Source organism: Rhododendron vialii, chromosome 13a (genome assembly GCF_030253575.1).
Source record: "Rhododendron vialii isolate Sample 1 chromosome 13a, ASM3025357v1".
NCBI classification, from domain to species: domain Eukaryota; kingdom Viridiplantae; phylum Streptophyta; class Magnoliopsida; order Ericales; family Ericaceae; genus Rhododendron; species Rhododendron vialii.
Genome location: NC_080569.1, coordinates 27,978,764 through 28,003,005, shown reverse-complemented (window position 1 = coordinate 28,003,005; position 24,242 = coordinate 27,978,764). Strand labels below are relative to the sequence as shown.

The 24,242-nt window shown below is 38.2% G+C and overlaps 3 protein-coding genes across 12 annotated transcripts; 1 reads left to right on the top strand and 2 right to left on the bottom strand.

Annotated features, from left to right (window-relative positions):
* Positions 1–133: 133 nt before the first annotated feature.
* On the bottom strand, positions 134–7,245 carry LOC131313316 (pyruvate decarboxylase 1). Its single transcript, XM_058341558.1, has 7 exons — positions 6,498–7,245; positions 5,045–5,208; positions 3,705–4,266; positions 2,921–3,009; positions 2,445–2,562; positions 1,711–1,899; positions 134–685 (listed from the first exon to the last, which is right to left on the bottom strand). The coding sequence occupies exons 1-7, from the start codon at positions 7,035–7,037 to the stop codon at positions 515–517; spliced, it is 1,833 nt and encodes a 610-aa protein (XP_058197541.1). The 5' UTR covers positions 7,038–7,245; the 3' UTR covers positions 134–514.
* A 1,381-nt stretch (positions 7,246–8,626) lies between these two features.
* On the top strand, positions 8,627–13,431 carry LOC131313317 (uncharacterized). Of its 10 annotated transcripts, none has more exons than XM_058341566.1 (5): positions 8,627–8,782; positions 8,886–8,995; positions 9,259–9,330; positions 11,492–11,581; positions 12,318–13,431. In XM_058341566.1, the coding sequence occupies exons 1-4, from the start codon at positions 8,712–8,714 to the stop codon at positions 11,548–11,550; spliced, it is 312 nt and encodes a 103-aa protein (XP_058197549.1). In that variant the 5' UTR covers positions 8,627–8,711; the 3' UTR covers positions 11,551–11,581; positions 12,318–13,431. The 10 variants fall into 10 exon arrangements, 9 of the variants coding, with proteins under 9 accessions (XP_058197549.1, XP_058197548.1, XP_058197550.1 ...); XM_058341565.1 differs by lacking the exon at positions 12,318–13,431 and adding an exon at positions 12,009–12,158; XM_058341567.1 differs by lacking the exon at positions 11,492–11,581.
* Positions 13,432–16,884: 3,453 nt separating this feature from the next.
* Positions 16,885–18,519, bottom strand: LOC131314074 (pyruvate decarboxylase 2-like). The gene is made up of 2 exons (XM_058342567.1): positions 18,379–18,519; positions 16,885–17,836 (listed from the first exon to the last, which is right to left on the bottom strand). Exons 1-2 carry the CDS (start codon positions 18,517–18,519, stop codon positions 17,657–17,659), a joined length of 321 nt encoding a protein of 106 aa, XP_058198550.1. The 3' UTR covers positions 16,885–17,656.
* Between the last annotated feature and the right edge of the window lie 5,723 nt (positions 18,520–24,242).

The following is a 24,242-nucleotide window of genomic DNA, read 5'->3' as shown; positions in this document are numbered from 1 at the left end:
ACCTCTTTTGGAGGGACTTAAGGCTCGGTTTGGAATCGACAAACGGACCCTATCCAATACTAACATCCTATTTGCTGAAGATTACCAGAAGTAAAGCATCACCGTTCTCCGAACTTTGTCAACTACAAGCAGATGAACCAAAAAGCCACGAAGCCATGACGTATTATTCATATGGAATTTTACTGCAAAAACATTTTTCGCATTGAATTCATGTTTGACATCTGCGCTCTGCTATTACAACAAAATCCACATCATAAGCTCAAAACAACGCTCTGCTATTACAACAAAATCCACGTCACAAGCTCAAAACAACATGAACTATGAGACACAAATTCTACTGTACATATTAACACAAACAATTTCATTATTATCTTCTAATAATCATCTTTCCCTCATAATCGGAGAATACATCCCAGCGATATAGACTGATAATAGTGGGAGATTGCATTGGATCAAAGTTGAGTATACTAAAATAACAAGTCATCCAGTCTTCAACCTTAGAAACTCCAAAGTGCTACTGAGGATTTGGAGGGCGGCTGTTAGCAGAACAAACCCGGGATCCCCATTCCAGCAGCTCTTTGCTCGTGTCGTCCTTATGAACAAAAACTTCAATAAAACATAGTGAATCTTTATGCGCTCCTGTCGCTGTTGAAATTGCTTCTGCCAGCTGCTCCTCTGTGCATACCTGCTCCCAGGGAATGACAAAAATTTTGGAATGCATCTTATGAATGCTTCTAGATTACCAATACTTCCTAGTTCGCGAAAGCAAGTTCAATAAACCAAACAAAACCCAGAGCACCAAGAAGGTCAATATTTTTCTCAACCCTTCGGGATAGGTTGATCAAAGATATAAGCACACTGTTAAGATTTCCAAATTATTGAAGAACTCTTGATCCTTTTGGGTCTCCACCAACCTGTGTCAGGGTATTTTTTCCTGAATAGTTTAGCGTTTCCATATGTTCATCTAGCGGAAGTAGGTTTCCAGAATCTGAAACATGATTTTAACATTTCCTGAAAATGGGTTAGTTTTAAAAACGTTCCCAGAAAATGAGCGTCAGAGACCATCAATCAAATCATTTTTATTTTTTTGCTTAAAACAGAAACTACAGCACACATACCTGCATTTGGGACCAATAAGTTGAAAGATCATACTATGAAATACCAGTTAGCAAATTTCAAGATACAAATTCGAAAATAATGCTGCATATACATAATTGAGAGTTTGAATAAAAAGAAGCTAGCACATAGCCATACAAGAAATTTGATTACTAAAGAAGTATGTATAATGTTAGCGATATTTGATAACAAACAGTAAGCTGCAAGATAAGTTACATCATACCGAGCTATTTATGAATCTTGAAAAATATTAGGTGGTTAAAATTATTTAAAAATGGAACACTTGTCTGATAATCAGTTAAACAATTCTTCCCTTTTTCTCATTATTCAGGTCTCCCAGCCTCGAGTAATCCTGGGGGCCGAATCCCACCATGCACAAATGGGGGCCCAATTAAAGCCCGAGCAAAGCCCCGTAAGGACTAGCCCCAAAGGAGTTGATAGCCCCAAAGAGGTTTAAGCAATGCTTTAGATTGGCTAGAGATGTGTGTCTACACTCATGGACACTACCAAGTATAAGAAACTAAATCCGTCATCTGCCCAAACTTGTTTAATCTCTCTAAACCATCCTATGTAAGCTTAAATATGTGTGCTAACCTTGGCAGTCCAGCATTTGCCTTCCCCATTATGAATAGCATTAACAAGGCCAGTGTAGTCCCAGTTCTTGATCACATTGTATGGCCCATCATGAATCTCTACTTCAATAGTATATCCTCCGTTGTTGATGAGGAATATAATGCTCCTTTGCCCACATCGAATCATTGTAGATATATCCTGGGCTGTTACCTGCACAAAAAGGGAACAAACTTACTCAGCTTCATTCATTTTTTGTGGTTCTTCTAACTCAAGCAAGATTGTGATCTGACCACCAGGGTACGAGGGGCACTCAAAATTCTTATATGAGTTTGAGATATTATATGATAAATTTCATGGATAAAAACAAAATTGAACCTCTGTTCCTAAAAAAGGGGTACCTTGGCAGTTGATTATGCTTCTGTTTTTTCCTATCAATCAGTAAGCAAATTGGCTATTATCAACATTATGCTTTGGACAGTGTAGCATTGGGCGCGGGCATTTTACTATTTTACAAATAGATGGATTGGAGGAGTGAATTTAGAGTTTCATCATCAAATGTATCAAAGTTAGGGTTTCTGTGAGTGCGTTTATAGAAAAGGGAGTGTGTAAAACATTTCACTCTTTTTCATCAGCAAACACTACTCAATGTTACCAACTGACCTACAGCCCTTTTTTAACCATTTGATGCAACGTAATCGCAGCATTTTCTCTAATTAGTGATTCAGAAATTAGATACTCCAACCCCTGTGACTGACCTGGAAACTCCCATCACCAATGCAAGCAATCACACGCTTGTCTTTCGCAGCCTGAGCATAACCGAGTGTAGCACCTACAGACCACCCAATGGATCCATACTGCATCTGAAATTCATACCTGAATGAAATGATACATGTCATTTGACTTAAATACCTCTATATGATGCAAAATTTTGAATAGTTAATATCAAAGCATCTTAAAAGTTCCTTTCTGTTATAGCAACCTTTGAATGAAACATCAATGCAGTCCCCAAATTTTTGTAGATTCACTTTACAAAATGACACGGCCCCAATGACAACATTTCTTGGTTGTTATTGTGGCTAAATGAAAAGAAACACAGAAGTTTTGTATCCCATAAAAACGCGACCAGTACCTTAATGCAACCTACATCTCGGTTGATGAAAATAACACGAGGTTTATTACTTCTTTAAAAGTAGAAGAAGTTATGTTAGATCGGTGAGAAACCCTGACTTACCCGCAATTTTCAGGAAGACGAAGCTTTTGACAATTGAACCACGAGTCCCCCGTCTCTGCAATTACTGCAGTGTCTCCACCTAGCAGTTCCTGTTAATGAGCTTGTCTTAATAATATGAACAATGCAATTCCTCTATACACAACATGAAGAAAGAAAAGATATAGGCAAGAGAGATTCCTAGCCCTTGGGATAGCACTTGATCCATCTACTTGGAAGCAAACAAACAAATGGGCCCTGAATCTATCTCAAATTCAAACCTAAGAGGTCTAAAGCACCAGTATTAACCAGGATATTACGGATCAAATCCTTTCCAATGGTAGATTGAAGATGGAAAACAGAAAGAAACCAAAAAATTTAAATTGACAGCCATACATCCTTCCTCTTCATAAGAAAAAGTTGGGGGAGCCAAATTGGCAAGGTAATCAAGTTAGTCAAAGATATTGAGCCAGACAAATTAGGTCAAGCAATCTGTCCTAATTCTCATCTCACAGAACGCCCACATGTTCTGCTATACTGTAGCAATGTTTTGGAAGCATACCTGTAGGGAATGTCCATGAAGGTCAATCATCATATGCTAAGTAATGCACACGGAGCTGTATTTGGATCAAGGTTTTGTCTAGGGATTTTCTGAAGGGCAAATAAAATGAAAGGAACTATATTCCATATATTTAACTGTTGCATTTTCTTTGACCTAAATAGAACCCTCTACAAGTGAGGGAACTTTTGGAAAGACGAAAAACGGGTAAAAAGGAAATACGCAGATGTGTCACATTTATTCGCTTACCTGAATGTACTTGAAAAGTATGTTGACTCTAAGAGGTTCATTATTCTCTCGTTTCAGAGCAATGCCAGGAGGGATAAATATTCGACGATAATTCTCATAAGCTGTGTTGTTCTTCTTCAGCTTCTTGGCCAAAGCAGTCAAGAAGTCTGCCATGAAAACCCAACCCAGTGAAGGCCCATTACCAATAGTCACGCGTTTGGGCTCCACTATCACAGATTTCTCTTTCTTGATCAGCAAAGAATATCCAACTGAGCTGTAATCGTTGAAGATGGGACCCACGAAGACGTAAGCATCGGCGGATTCAACAATCTCGCCACAGTAGCTGGTGCTCACAGCGCCCCAGTATGTCCCAATGAAGTGCGGATGGTGCTCTGGAACCAGTCCCTTGGCAGAAGGCATTACTGCTATAGGATATCCACATGCATCCGCAAGCTCCACAAAGGCCTTTTGGGCCTTTGCTACCCTTAGCTTGGGACCTGCCACAAGGACAGGTTTCACAGCCTTGTTTAGAAACTCAGCTGTCGCTTCCACTGCAGCCTCTAGTCCTAATTGGTTGCTCAGCCTGCATAAGATATGAAAACTGGTTAGTTTTGAAGTTGAGAGAGGAAATAAACATTAAAAGAGGATGCCAAGCTCAAGGAACATGGAAAGACAGTTGGTCAAATACTAAGGCAGCACTACAAAAAAGGAGAAAAAAAAACATCTCAACTGCAAAAGTCAGTGCTCAGGTAGAATCAACACATGAGAAAGCACCTCAATGCATTCATGTAGGTGAAAGTTAGATTCCTTCTTTCATACTTGACCGTCAAACATGCCAAAAAGATGCAAGGCAAGTGTACAAAAAGCAATCCACAAATAGAAATCAAGGCGCGTGTTCTATCACCACAGGAGGAAGCCCGCAAACACCTTGATTTAGGTAAAAAGATAACAATTTTACTTTCATACTCAAACATACCAGAAACACAATAAACCAAATATATTTTGTTTAGCAGAAATACATAGGGCTGGGGTATTATACCATTCACATTTTGCTTAGGGAACATAGACAGGGTAATGTATCGTGATAGTCTGCTTGGTGTCCCTATCGAATGCATTAGTAGAGACAACTCATTCACTGTATTGCACATGTTATCATACTAAGATGGTAATAAACTGAAAATCACATTAAACCATACAAACAAACACGATTCTAAAATTCAGTTCCAAACTCAGATTGACTCCACAACATGTATGAAGGGTGTCATGAAAGACTACATAACTCATACCAGCACCAAAACAGAGAAACAACGTTCAATAAATGGAAAAGTTGTGAGGGATACGGGAAAGTTGAATGAACTTACTTTGGTGCAAGGAAGTATGGGACTGGCTCCCTAGCAAATGTTGGATGAGGAATTCCAGGCAAATTACAACTTATGCTGATATATACCGGCTTGCTTTCCTTTAAAGCAGTTGAAATTGCAGTATCGATCAGCTCATGGGCATCCTCCAAGTTATTTACCACTGCCTGTCGCATTTTCATCACCACCACATCAAATCAACAATTTGTACCAATGGAATAGCTAAAACGGGAGTATGATTCTCTCCATTTTATCAATGCAATGGAGACGTCCATTCTTATTGCAGATCTTGGTCTGAATAGTGCACACTCCAAATAAAATTGGTACATCAAAGAATACTGCATACCTTGAAAATTTTACAATTCAAATTTTCCTCTGTTTTCTAAAATAATACTTATACAAACTGGTCTATTTGCTTATTTAGATTATTATTTTTGCTTGCTATATAACGTGGCAACATGTTATGTGTGACCAATGGATCACATGGATGTCACGGAGAAGATCTCGATTTGCTAATACCCCCCTCAACCCATCACCAAAAAAGAAAACTCCCAATCCTCTTTACGCAATAACTGATAATTGACAATACTATAAGAAGCCTACAAATTCGCGTAAAAAATGTAATGACGAACTAAAGTAAGTACTGTATCAAATTAATGGAGGCAGATCCTCTCCAGATTGCTCATTTGAGGGCCCTTTCCGGGTACAATTAAATGATTGGAATCGTTCATGTTCTAAACCTCTTCGAGACTATCAACCATACCGAAAATCATGTCGATCAGACACCGATCAATTTGATTAAGGAACCAATATATTTTGGAAAAAACATTCTCTGTCACACTAGGTAAGACTATTGTTATGAAGATAAGTTTAAGAGATGAAGTACCCAATGATACGTGATCAACGTTAATAGGTAATTCGTAAAAGAAAAGAGAGAAATAACTTAAAAATCTGATCATTTTGAGTAATTTTTGTTTTTAATCATTTCTTTAAATTTGTTTTCATTATTTCCCCGTAATTGTTTCATGACCATCAAAAAAAGCAGAAATGCATTTATTCACCGGTTTCTACACAAATAATTGAAGCTGGTCAATTTATTTAAAATGCATTTATAAGGATCCAGTAAAAAATCAACTAAGTTGGATATCGATAAGGGATTGATCAATTTTTTGCTCAATATGCATTTTTTAAGGATCCCTGTAAAACTAGTCAGATATCGGTAAGGACTTCGTCAATTTGTTGCACAAAATGACAAGTTGAGGAAAAAAATAAAAACTGATCAAGCCTTATCCCTATCTGGCTTAGCTGATTTTTTACATAAATTTTTAAAAAAATATTTGAAACAAATTAAGTGGCTCCAATTATTCGTGTGGAACCCACTTCAGTGTATGGTATACCATAGAAGGACTCAAACAAGTTCACATAGAGCATAGTATTATTAGGCATATGGACTGACCTGAGCACAGGTGATAGTCTGAAAGCACTGGAGCTCCTGGCTAAAATCCGGCAGCCCGATCGTATGATGAAGGATCCGGTTCGTGCCGTAATCGTTCGAGTTGGGCCCACCCACCACACAAATCACCGGCAGATTCTCACTGTACGCGCCGGCGATCGCGTTCAGAACACTCAATCCCCCCACCGTAAACGTCACCACGCACGCCCCGACCCCGTTGGCGCGCGCGTAGCCGTCGGCGGCGTACCCGGCATTGAGCTCGTTGCAGCAGCCGACGAGGTTGAGCTCCGGCTCGGCGATGAGGTGGTCGAGGAGGGTGAGGTTGAAGTCGCCCGGGACGGAGAAGACGTCGCGGACGCCGATCTGGGCGAGGCGCCGGGCCAGGTGGCGGCCTAGAGTGCCGCAAGAGGAGGGGAAGGCGCTGGCGGCCGGAGCCGTGGAGCCGTTGTTGTTCGATTCGGGGTTTGGTTTTTGTTTCTTGGTCATGGGAGGAGAGGGAGAGGGAGAGGTAGTGTTGGGAGGTGGAGAACCGAAGGAAGTCATGGACGGAGTTAGAGATGAATGCTACGATGAGTCAAGTGGTGGGTTTTGGAGGTGGTTTTGGGGGGGGTTTAGTATAAATAGGTTGTGATGGAGGAGAGAGGAAGAGGGGGAGGGAGAGGGAGGGGGAGTGAGGTGGTTTTGAACTCTGGGGGCCGTTGTGGGCAAAAAAGGCGACTGGTTTGTTCGGTTTGATGGTTTTTGCTTCTTCTGGGAGTGCCATTTTAGGCTCATCTGTTTTTTTTTTTGATCCGCTTAGGCTCATCTGTTTGATTCTGGCTTAGAGCATTTCCGATCCATCTCTTTTTCCTCCAAAATAGAGTATAGATGTAACACATTGAGGAAAAATTTTGTAATTTATTTCATTTTTTCTTCACTTTTTGTACTTTTTGGGAGAATTTTTGAGGGACCCATCGTCCTTTTTAGAGTTTGGAGGAATTTTGTACTCCAAATTTACTTTTGATGCGCCATTTTTAGAGGACCAAATTTACTTTTGGAGGACCAAACTCTAAAAAGGACGGTAGGTCCCTCAAAAATTCTCCCAAAAACTACAAAAAGTGAAGAAAAAAGAGAATAAATTATAAAATCTCCCCTCAATGTGTCACATCCAAAATAGAGGTGGATTAGAGATGCTCTTAACTGGCTGATTAGCGATGGTTTTTTTTTTTTCAACGACAAATGTCTACGCAAAAACACAGTAGCAGTCTTCTTTTGAAATGTTGCGGGCAAAAAACATAGCGCTAGCGGTTGTGTTCGGTTCACATTTTAATTTAGTTTTTCAATTATTTTTTTATTTTTTTCTTCAATTATTATTATATTTCTTCAATTATTACTTTTTCATCTCTATTTTTCTCCAATCATTACTCATCTCTTCAATCATTACCTTATTTCTCTCCACTCACTACCAAAACTAAACTAAATTAAATTTCCAACCAAACAAATCCCTCGATTTTCTATTGAAAATATTTAGATATATAAATTAAAGTAATCTCTACAACCGTTAGATCACTTATGTGTTAAATTTATAGTCATCAGATCTTTTTTTTTAAAATAGAGAATATTCTCCTAATAAATTTATCTCTCTCTATCCTCATTTTAAATCTATCCCTCTATTCTCACCTCTAATATAAGGCAACATTATTTTACATAGAGATATATTGATTAAAAAGTGAGCACAGAGAGGGATAGATGGTGCTAGGGGCACATCACCTTAGAGGCACATCAATCACATCCCTCTCACATACAGGTGCGGACCCACCTGTATGTGAGAGGGGTGTGATTGATGTGTCTCTAAGTGATGTGTCTGCATTTTTGTATGATCAAATAGAAAAATATTTCAAATGGTAACTAACACTTTGTGGAGATTACAAATATTTCGTAGAGCAATCAGGTAGTACTGGTAATTTCTTTAAGTTGAGATTATGTTACATTTCAACGTGCTTTTAGGCTCGGACATCCGTCAGTTATCAATACACTTGTAATAAAAGAACCTAGGTTGGTAAGCCATGGCATTGTGTGAAATTACCTTATTGACCTTCATTTTTTTGTGCCAAGGCCAGTTGTGAAATGACATTATTGCCCTCTCAACTACTGCTTTACTTTTTGCCCTTACAGGTGTTGTTGTTTGGTTAGTTTGGGTATTCTCACGTTTTAGCTATAACTGGTAGAGAGCGATAGATGCAAGATAGACGATGGTCGGTCTTCCGGCTTTTACTCTCCAAATCTGTACTTCATTTGTTGAATTCATGGTATTTTCTCCGGCTTTTACTCGCTAGATTGGTACTTCTTCCCTGCTTCCACGGAAATCTGGTACTTATTAAGCCGTTTAACTGTTCTAGCTCATCATCACAGCACTGTTCTTACGGCTGTGGGGGTCTTCAAAAGAGATGGAAGATTTGTTATTGGTTCACCTCATTCGTGTCTTGATTACGGCTACAACGAAAGAGAACGTGTCATAAGAGGTAAGTTATTGGTTTATTTGCTGTTTCGATCGATTTCGATTTTGATTCGATTTGTTCGATCTTGCGGTTGTAAGTCACTTGAATTGATTCAGCTCCACAATCATTTTGCTGATCTTAATAAAGTTCAAGACATAGTTTCGATTCTCCTTGTTGCATCGTATATGATGAGAATTAGATCGGTGCAATTGAGTAGATGTGTTGATTCAGTTTTGAATGTTAGCAGCATTTTCAACTGATTTGCTTGGGTTCCATTTTGATTTCAGTTGTGAAAGTTCCTCCTTGTCATGAAGGAAAGCGTTGGGAGTCGAATGGTTCGTCTCTACGTGATTCTCAAGGTAAATATGCACACCCTTCTCTCTCTGGCCCTCAATTATTCACGAGAACAAGAGAGGTGATTTTGTTTTCATGTTGGATACTGATACCTCTTTCCTTGATTGTTTCATTCAATTATACAGAAATTAGATTTATTCGAAAGTGAGTGCTTATGTCATACTGATAGTAACTTGATTGTGAGGTCTTATTTGTCTTGAGGTTTAAGTTTTTGTGTGTGTGTTTTTAACGAAGGGAAACTATTGCAATATTTTTGACTAATGGGTTTGCATATGATTCTGATTGTGATTGTTGGTGTTGATTTTGCATAGAGGTAAGTTGGTTCTATGGTTCATTGGTTGGAAATTTCTTCACTTTAAGTGATTAATTGGAACGATTTATATCGGGATTGGGACCTTATTCTACCAGTATCAACAAAGCAGAGAAGGAAATCAAGAATGGTCAAGAAGGTCAACGACTTGTGCCGTATGTATCATTCTCCAGGCTTGTAGTTTAAGCAATAGTGCAGCAATGAATCACAGACTGGTAGAAGATTTGTGAATGAACTAAGAACAATGAACATAACCGATTAGGCTATCTTCATCCATTGAAAAGTTTGAACATTTTGGAATTTTTATGGAGAATTCAAAAAATTCCAAAAGTTTATGATGTAAGTCCCTGTTTGCACAAGCTGTAGTGCTATTTTAAACTGTGAGAAAACATAAGAAAAGTACCAAGGAGATGGAAGAGAAATATTGCACCCATAAGAAAAGCTACCAGGATAACAAAATAGGTAATAGCTTTCCAATCTCTACAACCAAAAATAGTAACTTCATTGACTTTGAGCAAATTTTTTTGTGTAATGCTTATGTTGTGTTAATGCAAGATGTGTGGACTGAATTAGGCCGTCCTTGTGGAATTCATCAAAAGCAGGTCCCTTGGTTACTCTTCTTCTTTGAAACCGAAAGTTAGAATACATACACTGGTTATGATTGTATGATTCCGCTGCTTATATTGAGACATGGATTTTATTTATCAAATATGCTGACACGTACTTTAGAGAGCAATGAGGTTGATAGAAGAGATATTTGTAGTTGTTTAGGACCTTAGTCTTCACTATTTGTTACTTGTCAGTTAGATCAAATGGTAATACATTCTGCCCTTGATCCTTGGCCACAGAGAGAATCAAAGGTCTTGGAATCTCCAGTTTAGAAGATCTTTATACATTTGGGATGAGGAGCAACTCAACAATCTAAAACAGATTCTATCTACAGTCCAAATGGATGACACAAGATGTTTTACAATGGAAATGGAGTAAGACCTCACATTCTCTATGAAGTCTACCTACACTAAATGTGAGGATTAAAAGTTTGTGGAAAACAAAGAGATTTCCTCAACATGGAAGAATGTGGAAAACAAAGAGATTTCCTCAACATGGAAGAACATTTAACACCCCCCCCCCCCCCCCCCCAAAAAAAAAAAAAAATTGAGCTTTTTGTCATCCCTGCTAACTAATCTTGATGGTTACCAATAAAGTTATGTTTACAGTATACCAAATTTTGATGTTCTATGGCATTTGTCAAGGACTCAAGAACAACCAAAATGTGGATGAAGATAAACTTAGAACCTGACTCTAAGTTAGGCAAAGACTTTATGGAAAAGGAGAGGTCTGGTTGTGGTCGTTTTTTTGGCGTTTTTGAGTCCTGCCTTGTAGCCTTGAGTAGTTTTTTGAGGGTGGTTGCTGGTTTTGTTTGTCTTTTATGGGTTTTCTAAGGCTGCTTTGAAAGGGGTTGCTAGCTTTTGCTTGTTTCTTCTTGATTTTTTGGGGCTGCCTTTCTGAGGTGGATGGCTTGTTCCTTGTCCTTTTTTGTTCTTCCATGTTTTTTTTGGGAAGTGTCTGGCTTCTGGTTGGTTAGTGGGGTTGAGTCTATATTGGTTCTAGGTATTGGATCTTTTTGTTGCCTTGTGGACACTTTTATCTGGTGACATCTAGCACATTGAGCTGGGGTGGGTAATCAGGCTATCTCTTTGGATGCTCATTATTGGAAAGCTATGGTGCAAGCTTTGGTTTTGGATGTTTACATTTCTCTAAATGGAGGCATTATTGTTGTTGTGCTACTTATGTCTTATGTTACTTGCTGCTACGTTCTGGGGAGGATATGGTAATGCTGCTGTTGTTTGATCAAGGGAAAGAAATCAATTATGCAGCCTGCTATTTGCTCAAGGCAAAGGAATCATTTATGTAGTCTCTTCGTGGAAATGTTACTCATTGGCAAGGTGATTCTCTTCCCTTGCTTTATTGTATAGCCATTTCTCTCTGTGAAGAGGTCGATGATCATGTGATGCTATGTATGCCGCGATTGCAGAATTTGGTGCTGTTACTACTTGGAATGAATTGAAACATGCTCTGAATGAAATGATCTTTTCGTGTGTTGGATATATAATTGTCCAAACTCAGAATATTATCTGGACGTATGCATATTGTTTCTGTTATGGATGTAATCTACTGTTTTCTTCTCAACTTTTCACTGATGCATTGTGATGGCTACGTGGCATGTCATGTGGTCTCCCTTCCTGCTCTTCTCTTCTCTCCCCCTTCTCTTTTCCTCAATGTACCCGTTATCTCGAGTTTATCAATAAAATATTTTTTCGATTTCAAAAAAAAGTTAGGCAGCAGCTTTGTAAAGCAACTTTACCGTTGTAGATTTCGAAAAGTATATGAAGAACAAAGTGAGGAGCACTAAAGAATGACTTCAAATGTCAAGACTTCATTTAGGTGTTTATATTACCTGTTCTTGTTTCTTCCGAGCAAAAATTAGCATTATTTGCATTGTTTTATAGGATTTTAGTTTTGCTTGTTTTGTAAAACTCTAGCACAACAGCAGCTTGATTGGGTTATGTATCTGAATATCTAATAGAAAGTTTCTTATTGTAATTTATTATTTTCTATGGTGTCGCTTAAATGAATTACCACCTTAGTATTAGTACCTGGTCAAAGTTTTAACATATCTAGCACGAGACTACACAAGTAAATTGCTGGTGGCTAGCCATGGTTGTCCTATTTGACTGAAGTTGATTCAAGGTTGACCTTTCTAAACAAAGATGGCATTGTGGATCAAAGGAAAATACAATATCAAAATCTACTCCATGGACGACGGGCACCAAAATTTTTGCATTGGCCCTCCACCATGTTCAACGGTTTACCACATCAAAAGGATGGGATTGAATTTAAGATAGGTTATCCTGCTTCCAATTACGTGAACCTAAAAAGTATTGAGATGCCTTAAGAATAGCATTGTCTGACTTCTGGTGGAAGCATATCCAATTAGCAAGGGAGATTTATAGTAAATCTGTGATCACAAATCCCTTCACTCAGTTAAGGTCACTAACACCAGCACCTAGGCATGAATTGTGTAATTTCCTTGTATATGAAACTAAACATCTCATTGATGAGTCCACACTATTGATGCGGGAAATTCATGGAAAATCATAGACCTGAGGCACTTTCCAGAATTTTGCTGCATTTCAGTTACATGGAATGTTGAAACGGATTGCTTTCAAAAATTAAAGACCTTTCACTTGGGAGTTTCATATTCATACGACATATAATGTAAGAGTGAACTATAACAGGTAAGCCAAACTGTTTGGGCGAGTGTCAATCAATTCCTGAAACACTTACATAGCAAGTACATTTGGATTTATGGTAGTAGGATCAATGCCAACCGAAAGCAAAGCTCTATCCCTCTGAAATGAATGAAAGATTTAGGCTACCCTGGATTTTGGGCGGAAACAAAAGCAACAGCAAGGAAAATGGCATATGCATATAAAACAAAACTGAACGTGTGCAATGAACTAGCAAAACCAGCAATGAAATGGCATCTGCAAAACGTGTACATGTGGCTACTGGAGTATTTTGCTATTCGAGACTTCATCATTCGCAACTCAAACATCTTCCACCTTGGCAGTAAATTTAAGCAGAAGAAATGTGCAGAATTCGAAAACTGAACGAACTCTCTTCGAAATCATGTCCAACATTTATCCAACCTCGTTATGAACACTTTCCCTCGAGCAATTAATCCAATGAGCATGCGGAAACGTGCGAAGCACGCGCATTAGACTAGTATTAAAAAAAATTGATAAGAGTAGATGAGAGAGGGGAAAAGGGGATCGATCCAACCAAAGATTGGACAAATTTCTAAAGGGACATAGCCCAAAACTCCTAGGGCCAGACCCGAAACACTGAATAGGGCCGAAAACAAATGGACAATACCAAAAGGCCAAATCTAGCCCAAACACCTAACCTAAAACAGATTGACAGTCGTCGCTACCACCTCCACGTTGCCAACCACCACACCAGGCAAACCAAACCATCACCAACAGAAACCCACCTGCTTGGGCCGTGAACCGAAATCCATCAGACCACTAAACGATGGCTCACACAACTGTGAACCCCTCACATTCCCGGATCCCAAGAATGACTGTCGAAAAATCACCGATTCGATTCTCACAAACGGCCTGAGAAACTGACAATCAAGGCTCCAAGCATCACTAGATCTGCAACGCCCTGGTCCGCGCCACACCAAACGTTTACTAAAAGCCTCCCCTTTGCCATTAAGCCAAAGTTGTATTCATTCAGGAGTGATATACGATGGGAAACCTCACAACCTTGCCTCCAACTGCTGCCAAGACATACCACACCGTTAAGCCAACCGATTGCCCCAAGAGATAGAAACAAGCGGGTGTCCAACGGACCAGAGAGAAGGCGACATGGAGTGGAAGCGGCAGTACAAAAGTGATCATAGTAGTAGGAGTGTTATTATGGTAGTGATTTTCGTACTTTTTTTATAATCACACTCTTTCTTCTTTTTTTTCCTTATGATTCGAATTCAAAATATTGACGTTCCAAGTATGAAAGAGTATATAAGTGAAAGGTTAATTTTGTAAATTCATGTCACAAGAGAACAAAAAAAAGGTGTGATTATAAAAAAGAAAGCCTCAAAATCAATTCCCTTTTTTAAAAACAAAATACTACTGTTAACAAATTCATAAACGAGTCAAACAAACCGATACACGGGGAGGGGTTATTATTTTTGCAGGAATAATGTGACTTAGATGATTCTAACCATGTATATATATATTCAAATTTTTGTAACAATATCTATGCACACAGGCTTTTCATCTGTTTGATAGTTCTTTTTGCATTGTAAAAAGTATAATGCATAAAAAAAACGATAAAGAAAAACAGTTATTATAGGGAAATTTGTTCAAATAAATTTGTATTTTTTTTGTGGTAAGTGATTCAAATAAAATTTTCATTAACAAGTTACATTAGTAATCATTTTAGTTCCTATAAAAAGATCGTTCCCTCATAACATCATGCTACACTTCTTTTATGGTAATGAATTTTTCTTTTGCTGATAAAAAAAAAATCACGCTACAGTACTAGTTTTCCACAAAAATTCCGATTCCTATGGAGTAATTGTGAGTTGTAACAGTAAAACCCAAGGCGCTCTTGTGTTATGAGATCGATGTTCAAATTTTATATGGCAGAATAAATGTACCGCAATCTGGGACGGAACCAGGATTTAACCCTAACAGTGACGAAATATATACTAAAAGAATAAAAAATGCATTAATATTAATAGTCATCGACTCTAGAAAAAATTAAAATAACATAACAAAAATTATAGTAAATGATGTTTGTCATTTGCACATGGAGTACGGAAAAAGACTAATTTTAATTTAATCTATCTACTAAAGTGAGATATCTTGAATTGTGCCCGATGCTCTTTCATGTCGTTAAAAGCATCGATGATGGAATTGATGTCAAAACTTCTAGATATGTCCTTCTCAATGAATGTGATCAAGAAACTTCAATTGAATATTAAAAAATTGAAGAAAATTAATCTTTCCCCAATGAAGTTTGAGAAATTCACACAAAATGCCAAACAATAAATGGCTTTTTATTGTTTCGGAAGTCCAGTACTGCGCTAAACGAGAATTAACACAGTGCCGCCATTGGAAATTTGGAACTGAGAATCGAAAATAAAAAAGAAATCCCCTACAGTACTACTTCCGAATATTTAGGTTAACTTGTTTAATTTTTTTAGGTTAAATTATTTTAGGGTTAAAATGTGGAGTGTTTTTTTCCTTAATTACACCTCATCCTTTATATTATTTCACATTGGCCCATTAAATTTAGTAAATACTTTTTGAGTCTCCTTTCTTGAAAAGAAATAGGGGATTTAGGACTAGTATATAACAAAAAATGAGGAAAAAAAAATCTAGCGGTGGCAAGACTATATAAGTTGGGGATAATTTTGTTTTTTTATATATAATAATTGCATTTTCTAAAATTCTTGTCATGGCGGCCGCCGCCACTAAACCTCCCCTGGTTCCATCCTTGATCGCAATGCTTTTAGTTGGATCACATGAATTATTGCCATTTTTTTAGGGAATTGATTTTGCTACTCTCTTTTTTGTTAATACCACTCATATTCTCTCACAAAATAAATCATATAATAAAGTCACAAAAGAGAGTGACATAAACAAAATAGAGGAGTGACAAAATTACTCACTTTTTTTTATCCCCTAGAGAACAAATTACTGCCAAAATAAATAAAGTAAGAAAGACCGTTGTGGAGTCAAATAAAAGAGGAGAATGGACTGTAAAGTGGAGAAACCAGCGGCTGTACGCTGTACTAGTTTTTCCGTTTCTGGTTTTCAATAACAAGGAGAATACTCTCCAATCTAGTACTCCTAATTTACATGTGGGGTTCAATGACACGGCCCCAATGACAACATTTCTTGGTTTTTATTGTGGCTAAAATGAAAAGGAACACAGAAGTTTTGTATCCCATAAAAACGTGACCAGTACCTTAATGCAACCTACATCTCAGTTGATGAAAATAACACGAGGTTTATTACTTCTTTAAAAGTAGAAGAAGTTATGTTAGATCGATGAGAAACCCTGACTTACCCGCAATTTTCAGGAAGACAAAGCTTCTGACAATTGAACCACGAGTCCCCCATCTCTGCAATTACTGCAGTGTCTTCACCTAGCAGTTCTTGTTAATGAGCTTGTCTTAATAATATGAACAATGCAATTCCTCTACACACAACATGAAGAAAGAAAAGATGTAGGCAAGAGAGATTCCTAGCCCTTAGGATAGCACTTGATCCATCTACTTGGAAGCAAACAAACAAATAAGCCCTGAATCTATCTCAAATTCAAACCTAAGAGGTCTAATGCAATCTTTGCAATATGATTTGGGTACAATTCAAGCTGCCGCGAACAACTTCTCAGATGGTAAAAAAATTTGTGAAGGCAGATTCGGTCTAGTCTACATACAAGGTATTTCTCGTTTTTCTGAAATCATTTGAAATTTTCAAAAGTTGTCCTACATGGGATCTAAAATTTTCGCAGGTTGTTTTGTATGCTCAAGGCTTAATACTTCCAAATGGACAAGAGGTAGCTGTAAAAAGGCTATCTCGAACCTTATGGCATGGTGCACTAGAATTCAAGAACGAGGTGGTATTGGTAGCCAAGCTCTAGTATAGAAATCTTTTAAGGTTTCCAGAATCTGAAACATGATTTTAACATTTCCTGAAAATGGGTTAGTTTTAAAAACGTTCCTAGAAAATAAGCGTCAGAGACCATCAATCAAATCATTTTTATTTTTTAATTTGCTTAAAACAGAAACTACAGCACACATACCTGCATTTGGGACCAATAAGTTGAAAGATTATACTATGAAATACCAGTTAGCGAATTTCAAGATACAAATTCGAAAATAATGCTGCATATACATAATTGAGAGTTTGAATAAAAAGAAGCTACACATAGCCATATAAGAAATTTGATTACTAAAGAAGTATGTATAATGTTAGCGATATTTGATAACAAACAGTAAGCTGCAAGGCCGATCAAACAATAAAAAAACAGTAAGCTGCAAGATAAGTTACATCATACCGAGCTATTTATGAATCTTGAAAAATATTAGGTGGTTAAAATTATTTAAAAATGGAACACTTGTCTGATAATCAGTTAAACAATTCTTCCCTTTTTCTCGTTATTCAGGTCTCCCAGCCTCGAGTAATCTTGGAGGCCGAATCCCATCGTGCACAAATGGGGGCTCAATTAAAGCTGGAGCAAAGCCCCGTAAGGACTAGTCCCAAAGGAGTTAATAGCCCCAAGGAGGTTTAAGCAATGCTTTAGATTGGCTAGAGATGTGTGTCTACACTAATGGACGCTACCAAGTATAAGAAACTAAATCCGTCATCTGCCCAAACTTGTTTAATCTCTCTAAACCATCCTATGTAAGCTTAAGTATGTGTGCTAACCTTGGCAGTCTAGCATTTGCCTTCCCCATTATGAATAGCATTAACAAGGCCAGTGTAGTTTAAGTTCTTGATCACATTGTATGGCCCATCATGAATCTCTACTTCAATAGTATATCCTCCGTTGTTTATGAGGAATATAATGCTCCTTTGCCCACATCGAATCATTGTAGATATATCCTGGGCTGTTACCTGTACAAAAAGGGAACAAACTTACTCAACTTCATTCATTTTTTGTGGTTCTTCTAACTCAAGCAAGATCGTGATCTGACCACCAAGGTATGAGGGGCACTCAAAATTCTTATATGAGTTTGAGATATTATATGATAAATTTCATGGATAAAAACAAAATTGAACCTCTGTTCCTAAAAAGGGGGTATCTTGGCAGTTGATTATGCTTCTGTTTTTTCCTATCAATCAGTAAGCAAATTAGCTATTATCAACATTATGCTTTGGACAGTGTAGCATTGGGCGCGGGCATTTTACTATTTTACAAATAGATGGATTGGAGGAGTGAATTTAGAGTTTCATCGTCAAATGTATCAAAGTTAGGGTTTCTGTGAGTGCATTTATAGAAAAGGGAGTGTGTAAAACATTTCACTCTTTTTCATCGGCAAACACTACTCAATGTTACCAACTGACCGACAACCCTTTTTTAACCATTTGATGCAACGTCGCAACATTTTCTCTAATTAGTGATTCAGAAATTAGATACTCCAACCCCTGTGACTGACATGGAAACTCCCATCACCAATGCAAGCAATCACACGCTTGTCGTTCGCAGCCTGAGCATAATCGAGTGTAGCACCTACAGACCACGCAATGGATCCATACTGCATCTGAAATTCGTACTTGAATGAAACGATACATGTCATTTGACTTAAATACCTCTATATGATGCGAAATTTTGAATAGTTAATATCGAAGCATCTTAAAAGTTCCTTTCAGTTATAGCAACCTTTGAATGAAACATCAATGCAGTGCCCAAATTTTTGTAGATTCACTACTTGACAAAATGACACAGCCCCAATGACAACATTTCTTGGTTGTTATTGTGGCCAAATGAAAAGGAACACAGAAGCTTTGTATCCCATAAAAATGTGACCAGTACCTTAATGCAACCTACATCTCAGTTGATGAAAATAACACGAGGTTTATTACTTCTTTAAAAGTAGGAGAAGTTATGTTAGATCGATGAGAAACCCTGACTTACCCGCAATTTTCAGGAAGACGAAGCTTCTGACAATTGAACCACGAGTCCCCCGTCTCTGCAATTACTGCAGTGTCTCCACCTAGCAGTTCCCGTTAATGAGCTTGTCTTAATAATATGAACAATGCAATTCCTCTACACACAACATAAAGAAAGAAAAGATGTAGGCAAGAGAGATTCCTAGCCCTTGGGATAGCACTTGATCCATCTACTTGGAAGCAAACAAACAAACAAGCCCTGAATCTATCTCAAATTCAAACCTAAGAGGTCTAATGCAGTCTGTGCAATATTATCTGGGGTACAATTCAAGCTGCCGCGAACAACTTCTCAGACGGTAAAAAAGTTTGTGAAGGCAGATTCGGTCTAGTCTACATACAAGGTATTTCTCGTTTTTCTGAAATCATTTGAAATTTCAAAAGTTGTCCGACATGGGATCTAAAATTTTCGCAGGTTGTTTTGTATGCTCAAGGCTTAATACTTCCAAATGGACAAGAGGTAGCTGTAAAAAGGCTATCTCAAACCTTATGGCATGGTGCACTAGAATTCAAGAACGAGGTGGTATTGGTAGCCAAGCTCTAGTATAGAAATCTTGTAAGGCTACTGTGATTTTGCTTGGAAGGAGAATAAATGACACTCATTTATGAGTTTGTGCCCAACAAAAGCCTCGACTACTTTTTATTCAGTTTGGCATTCTAAACAACTCCATGTTTATGTTGCCAGGAAAGTTAAATTTGGAAACTAATAAGGAATTAACTCTCAAGCAGACAAACAGAGCTGAATGGTACACAATGTGAATTGTGTGTTGAGAAGCAATTCACATGCATGTAGAAGTACTGATGAATGGGTCGGGCTGGCACGAGCACGACAAAGGCACGACATGAGCACAACAAAGGCAAGACACGTTTAGTGTCGGCAGGACACGGACATGTATAAGGGCACAATAAAAATACTAGTAAGAAACATAAAATAAAAATAAAAAAAACTTTATTTTGGTTGTGAATTTGTACACTACTCCTACTATCTAATTCTGTATAATAATAATAATAATAATAATAATAATAATAATTAATAAGGGAAGGAGCTAGCTATCTCAAACACCTACACCTTCGGTGTCTTCAATTGAATCAAAGTCTGCTTTTTAGTGCAGGTAATCGAGTGTTGGATGAGAGGAGAAGCAAACAACTCCAGAAATTTTGTATTACCTCATATGCCTAAAAAATTGGGAAGATGCATGTCTTGAACTTCAAAACTCAAATGTGTATGATATTACAGAATACTTTTCGAACATAGATGTAGAAAGTGACTCGAATGGGTAATGAATTAAAATTCCTTATGATTAGTGGAAAAGTATTTTATTCATTTTCTATTTTATTTTAAGGAATGCTTATGATTGATAGTTGAGTATGTGCTAACCTAGTTGGGATGTATTCAAACTATAGTGAACTTGCATTTGGATTGATCCCACAAGAGCAAGCGATTCGAAGTTGGATTGGACAAGACGTTTCAAGATTATAGCCTTATAGGAGGGGTGGCCTGAGCTATGTTGTACCTTTATAAAGATTCCCAGTTAAGAATTATACATCATGATCTCAAAGCTAGCAATATCTTGTTAGATCGTGATGTGAATGTGTTTACACCCATTTTTGGCCAAAAATCAGGAAATGGATTTACGGGTTAAAAGGTAGCCTCGAGGGTCGAGGCCCTAGCCTTGAAAGACCTTACGACCAGTTGCCCACGAATTATGGCCGGTTATTAAGAAATGATGGGCCTTCCATATAGGCCTAAATCAGTCAAAGGCCTAAGGCTTGAATCAGTCCACTAGGCCTGAGTATTTCGTCCAGGCCTAACCCAAATTCCTAGAAGTAACGAAGGCCTAAGAAATGGGCCCAAATTGGTAGAAGCCTTGGTTTTCTCACCAGGCTTGGGCTCAGAAGGCTTACATTGGGCAAAGGCCCATGATTTACCAACAAGTTTAGGCCCAATTGATGAAAGGCCCACTGCTTTAAGAGCATCGTTAAAGCCTTTAAGGAGCAATTAGGGGGCCTTAAGCTGCTCACAAGTAGCTCAAAAGGCCTTAAGCTGCTCACAAGCAGCTCACAAGGAGTTCAAAGGCCTTAAGCTGCTCAGAAGCAGCTCAAAGGCCTAGAATGTTCTTGTTTGGCAGATCTAGGTAAGCTGCTTACAAGTAGCTCAAGATCTGAGTCTTTACTATCCTTTAGCATGAAGCAAGGCTTGGGACACGTGGCAACCATGCATGGAGACATCCCAAGCAGCTCACAAGCAGCTTAGGCCTGGACAAGCAGCTCAAAGGCCTATATCTAACATCATATAAGCTGCTCACAAGCAGCTCAACCAAGCTTGCGTTTTTGGCCTTGGTGGGCCCAAATATCCTTTTTTTTTATAAACATCCATGCTCATAAGCAGCTTGAAGGCCTCAAGTTGCTCATAAGCAGCTCAAAGGCCTAGAATATTCTTGCTAGACAGATCTGGGTAAGCTGCTCACAAGCAGCTCAAGGTCTGAACTGGTGGGACCCCATTCTTCAGCATGAAGCAAGGCCAGAGACAGGTGGCGCACATGCAGCCCTTGGAGCTATTGGTGAATGATTCATGCAGACCTAAGCAAGCAGCTCATCCAAGTCTGGTTAATCCTTTGTTTCTGGATCTTTCTTCCGTGAAAGATGAACCTCAGAGGATTTAAGGGCCCACAAGGGATGCAAGGACCAATAAAATGGTGGGAAGGCCTGAAGAAGCCTTGGTCTTCAGCATTGGTGGGCCTAAAAGACGTCCAGTCAAGCAGTAGCTGCTCACAAGCAGCTCAAAGGCCTGGATGCTGAAGTTCCTTTTACTCTTTTACAAAGTTTTATGCAGAAAAGAAGGGCTTTTCAGGCCTTTACCATTTCCTTGGAGTAAAGGGCACGTTTTTATCAAAGAATAGCTTCTCATTGGAGCATTTTGAAGCAGCTCAAAAGGGACACTTGGCAGCCATGCATGAAGGCCTATGGAAGCAGCTTGAACAGCTCAAGACCTGGAACATCTGCCTATAAATACCAAAGTTGAAGGCCTTGGCAAAGGTCCCCAACCACCAAGCTCCCGGCTTATGCAAATTTATGTTTTAATTATCTTCTATCTTTCGGTCCACGACCATCAAAGCCCATGGATTATCCAAATTACATTTCAATTATCTTTTAACTATTTTTATCTTTCGGTCCCCGACCAAACAAGCCCACTGCTTATCGTTCAATTAGCTTTACTTTCTAGAATAGTTTGTACTCAATCTAGCCAAGCCTAGATTTTATTTCATTTCCTTGTAATCAGACTTTGTTAAACCGTTAATAAAGTCCATTTATTTCTGTTTTAGGCCTTGCTCTACCTTTCTGTCCATTTTTCACACGATTAGAAAATTTTAAGTCCTTAGCCCGCAAAGGCAAACCACGAACCTCCTTATGGTCTCCACCCTTAGGCCGTGAACTTTCGTCTAGTTAGAAGTCAGATTAAGGCTTCCAGGCCTTGATACGAATTTGGGCAGCAATCCTGCCCTGGCACGCCCGCATCAGGCCTAGAACTGCACTACTCGCTGTTCCTAGGCCAATTGTTACGTTTTGGAAACAAACATAATGCAAAAGATTCAGACTTTGGAAGGGCTAGGATCTTTGGAGTTGATCAAACTCAAGGAAATACAAGTCGAGTGGTTGGAACATTGTAAGTAGTGCCCTTGCATCCCGTATGTTTGTTTTCTTTGATTATTTCCATTTACAGGTCCTGACTTTATACAGTCTCAATCGACAGATCATTCTGAGTGTAAAGTAGAGAAACTAGCGGCTGTACGTTGTACAATAGTTTTTTCCTTTCCGGTTTTTGAATAACAAGGAGAATATAATAATCTATTTACATTGTGGGGTACAAATCATTCCATAAACAATAAAGTCTAATTGCATCAGCAAAGTGCACAGATTTTGGTGTAGGGCTCGCTATGGGTTCCACATAAATTATTCGAACAGTTCATTAAATATTTTTTTTGTGGGTTTTTTCAAAAAATTAGCTCAATCTAATATTTAAAAATATTTGATCTAATCATCTAACTTTTGATTTGAGAATGAGGAGGTGTTTCCACTAACAAAAAATATTAAAAACTTAACGCATTTTATCATATCGTTTTCATTAACAAAAAAGTTTCAACATTTTACCCTATCATTTTTACTAATAAAAAATTTGTCAACAAAACTTTTTTTGTTACAATAACCCTTCTCACAAACCCATTAACAACTTATTCATTATCGAAAATTACTTGACGTTTCTCAACAACTAATTCACTATCGAAAACACCTAATAACTTCTCAAACACAAATAAAAATCTACTCTCTCTGTCCCTTTTTAAATGTCCCTTTTCGTAACTCCAACTTATTAAGAAAATATCATCATTACACCTTTCACATCAACTTTTACCTTCACTTTTCATATTTACCCTCTATGAAGACATCATCATTACACTTTTACTTATTAACTTTTCAAATAGAATATACTTTTAGGGGTAAAATGGAAAATATACTAACTTTTACCCACTAACTTTACAAAATAGAAACTTATTAAGGGACAACCCAAAATAAAATACTGAACTTTAAAAAAGGAACAGAGGGAGTACAAATTTTTCACTATCGGAAACACCCCTGCCCTGAGCACACTACAATTTTTTCGGAAATGCGCTACCTGGGCTTGCTTCACTTATCTCATAACAACACGAGGTACAATGGTTTAGTAGTTGTGGCCCAATATAAATCAGGCCAGTCTGGCCCAATGTAGCCCCTATTTCTTCTCGGCTAACCTCCTCAACATTAGCTTGAACCACTGTCCAAAACGCCTCCAGGCTCAGGCCCAAACAATGACTGTAGGAAGTTGGGCTAGAGATGGGCCTCGGGACTAGGCCCGGGTAACCGGCCCTTTTATCCAAATAATTTATATTACTCCAAACCCCTACCCAAACCATCAACAGAGGTCTCAACATTAATTCTGTAGCAGTTGAACTCAACCTCACTGCACTTACATAACCATCTGCTTTGGGCTAGAAGAGGAGGTGATGTTCCGGCACTGGTGTTTTGGAGCAGGAGATATGGAGTTTAGAGAGGCCCGATGCAGATCAAATTTTGGAGTTGAAGTTCGGCTATTTTAGTGCATCTCGTGGATTTCAGGGAGTTTTTTGTTGTTTTTTTAAAAATGAGTTTTTTGGTTTTGGAATCCCATCGATCCTCATGTTTTTGCTTTTATTTGAATCCAAGACCCCCTAAGAGGTTTGCGGTCATTTTTCCGTAACTCACACTATTGCCGAAATTTATAGTCGATTTGCTTTTGTAGGATGTGTTATAGAGCTCGAGGCTGACATCAAGAAGAAAAACG

What these genes read in the sequence shown, in the direction of transcription:
- LOC131313317 (XM_058341559.1), top strand. Translation starts at nt 8,712, where the DNA reads ATGCAAGATAGACGATGGTCGGTCTTCCGGCTTTTACTCTCCAAATCT. An exon ending in CTTCATTTGTTGAATTCATG is followed by an intron (nt 8,783 to 8,885) that starts GTATTTTCTCCG and finishes TCATCATCACAG; the next exon opens with CACTGTTCTTACGGCTGTGG. An exon ending in AAGAGAACGTGTCATAAGAG is followed by an intron (nt 8,996 to 9,258) that starts GTAAGTTATTGG and finishes TTTTGATTTCAG; the next exon opens with TTGTGAAAGTTCCTCCTTGT.
- LOC131313316 (XM_058341558.1), bottom strand. Translation starts at nt 7,037, where the DNA reads ATGACTTCCTTCGGTTCTCCACCTCCCAACACTACCTCTCCCTCTCCC. An exon ending in CCATACTTCCTTGCACCAAA is followed by an intron (nt 4,267 to 5,044) that starts GTAAGTTCATTC and finishes TATCTTATGCAG; the next exon opens with GCTGAGCAACCAATTAGGAC. An exon ending in TTGGTGATGGGAGTTTCCAG is followed by an intron (nt 1,900 to 2,444) that starts GTCAGTCACAGG and finishes CTTTTTGTGCAG; the next exon opens with GTAACAGCCCAGGATATATC.
- LOC131314074 (XM_058342567.1), bottom strand. Translation starts at nt 18,519, where the DNA reads ATGACATGTATCGTTTCATTCAAGTACGAATTTCAGATGCAGTATGGA. An exon ending in TTGGTGATGGGAGTTTCCAT is followed by an intron (nt 17,837 to 18,378) that starts GTCAGTCACAGG and finishes CTTTTTGTACAG; the next exon opens with GTAACAGCCCAGGATATATC.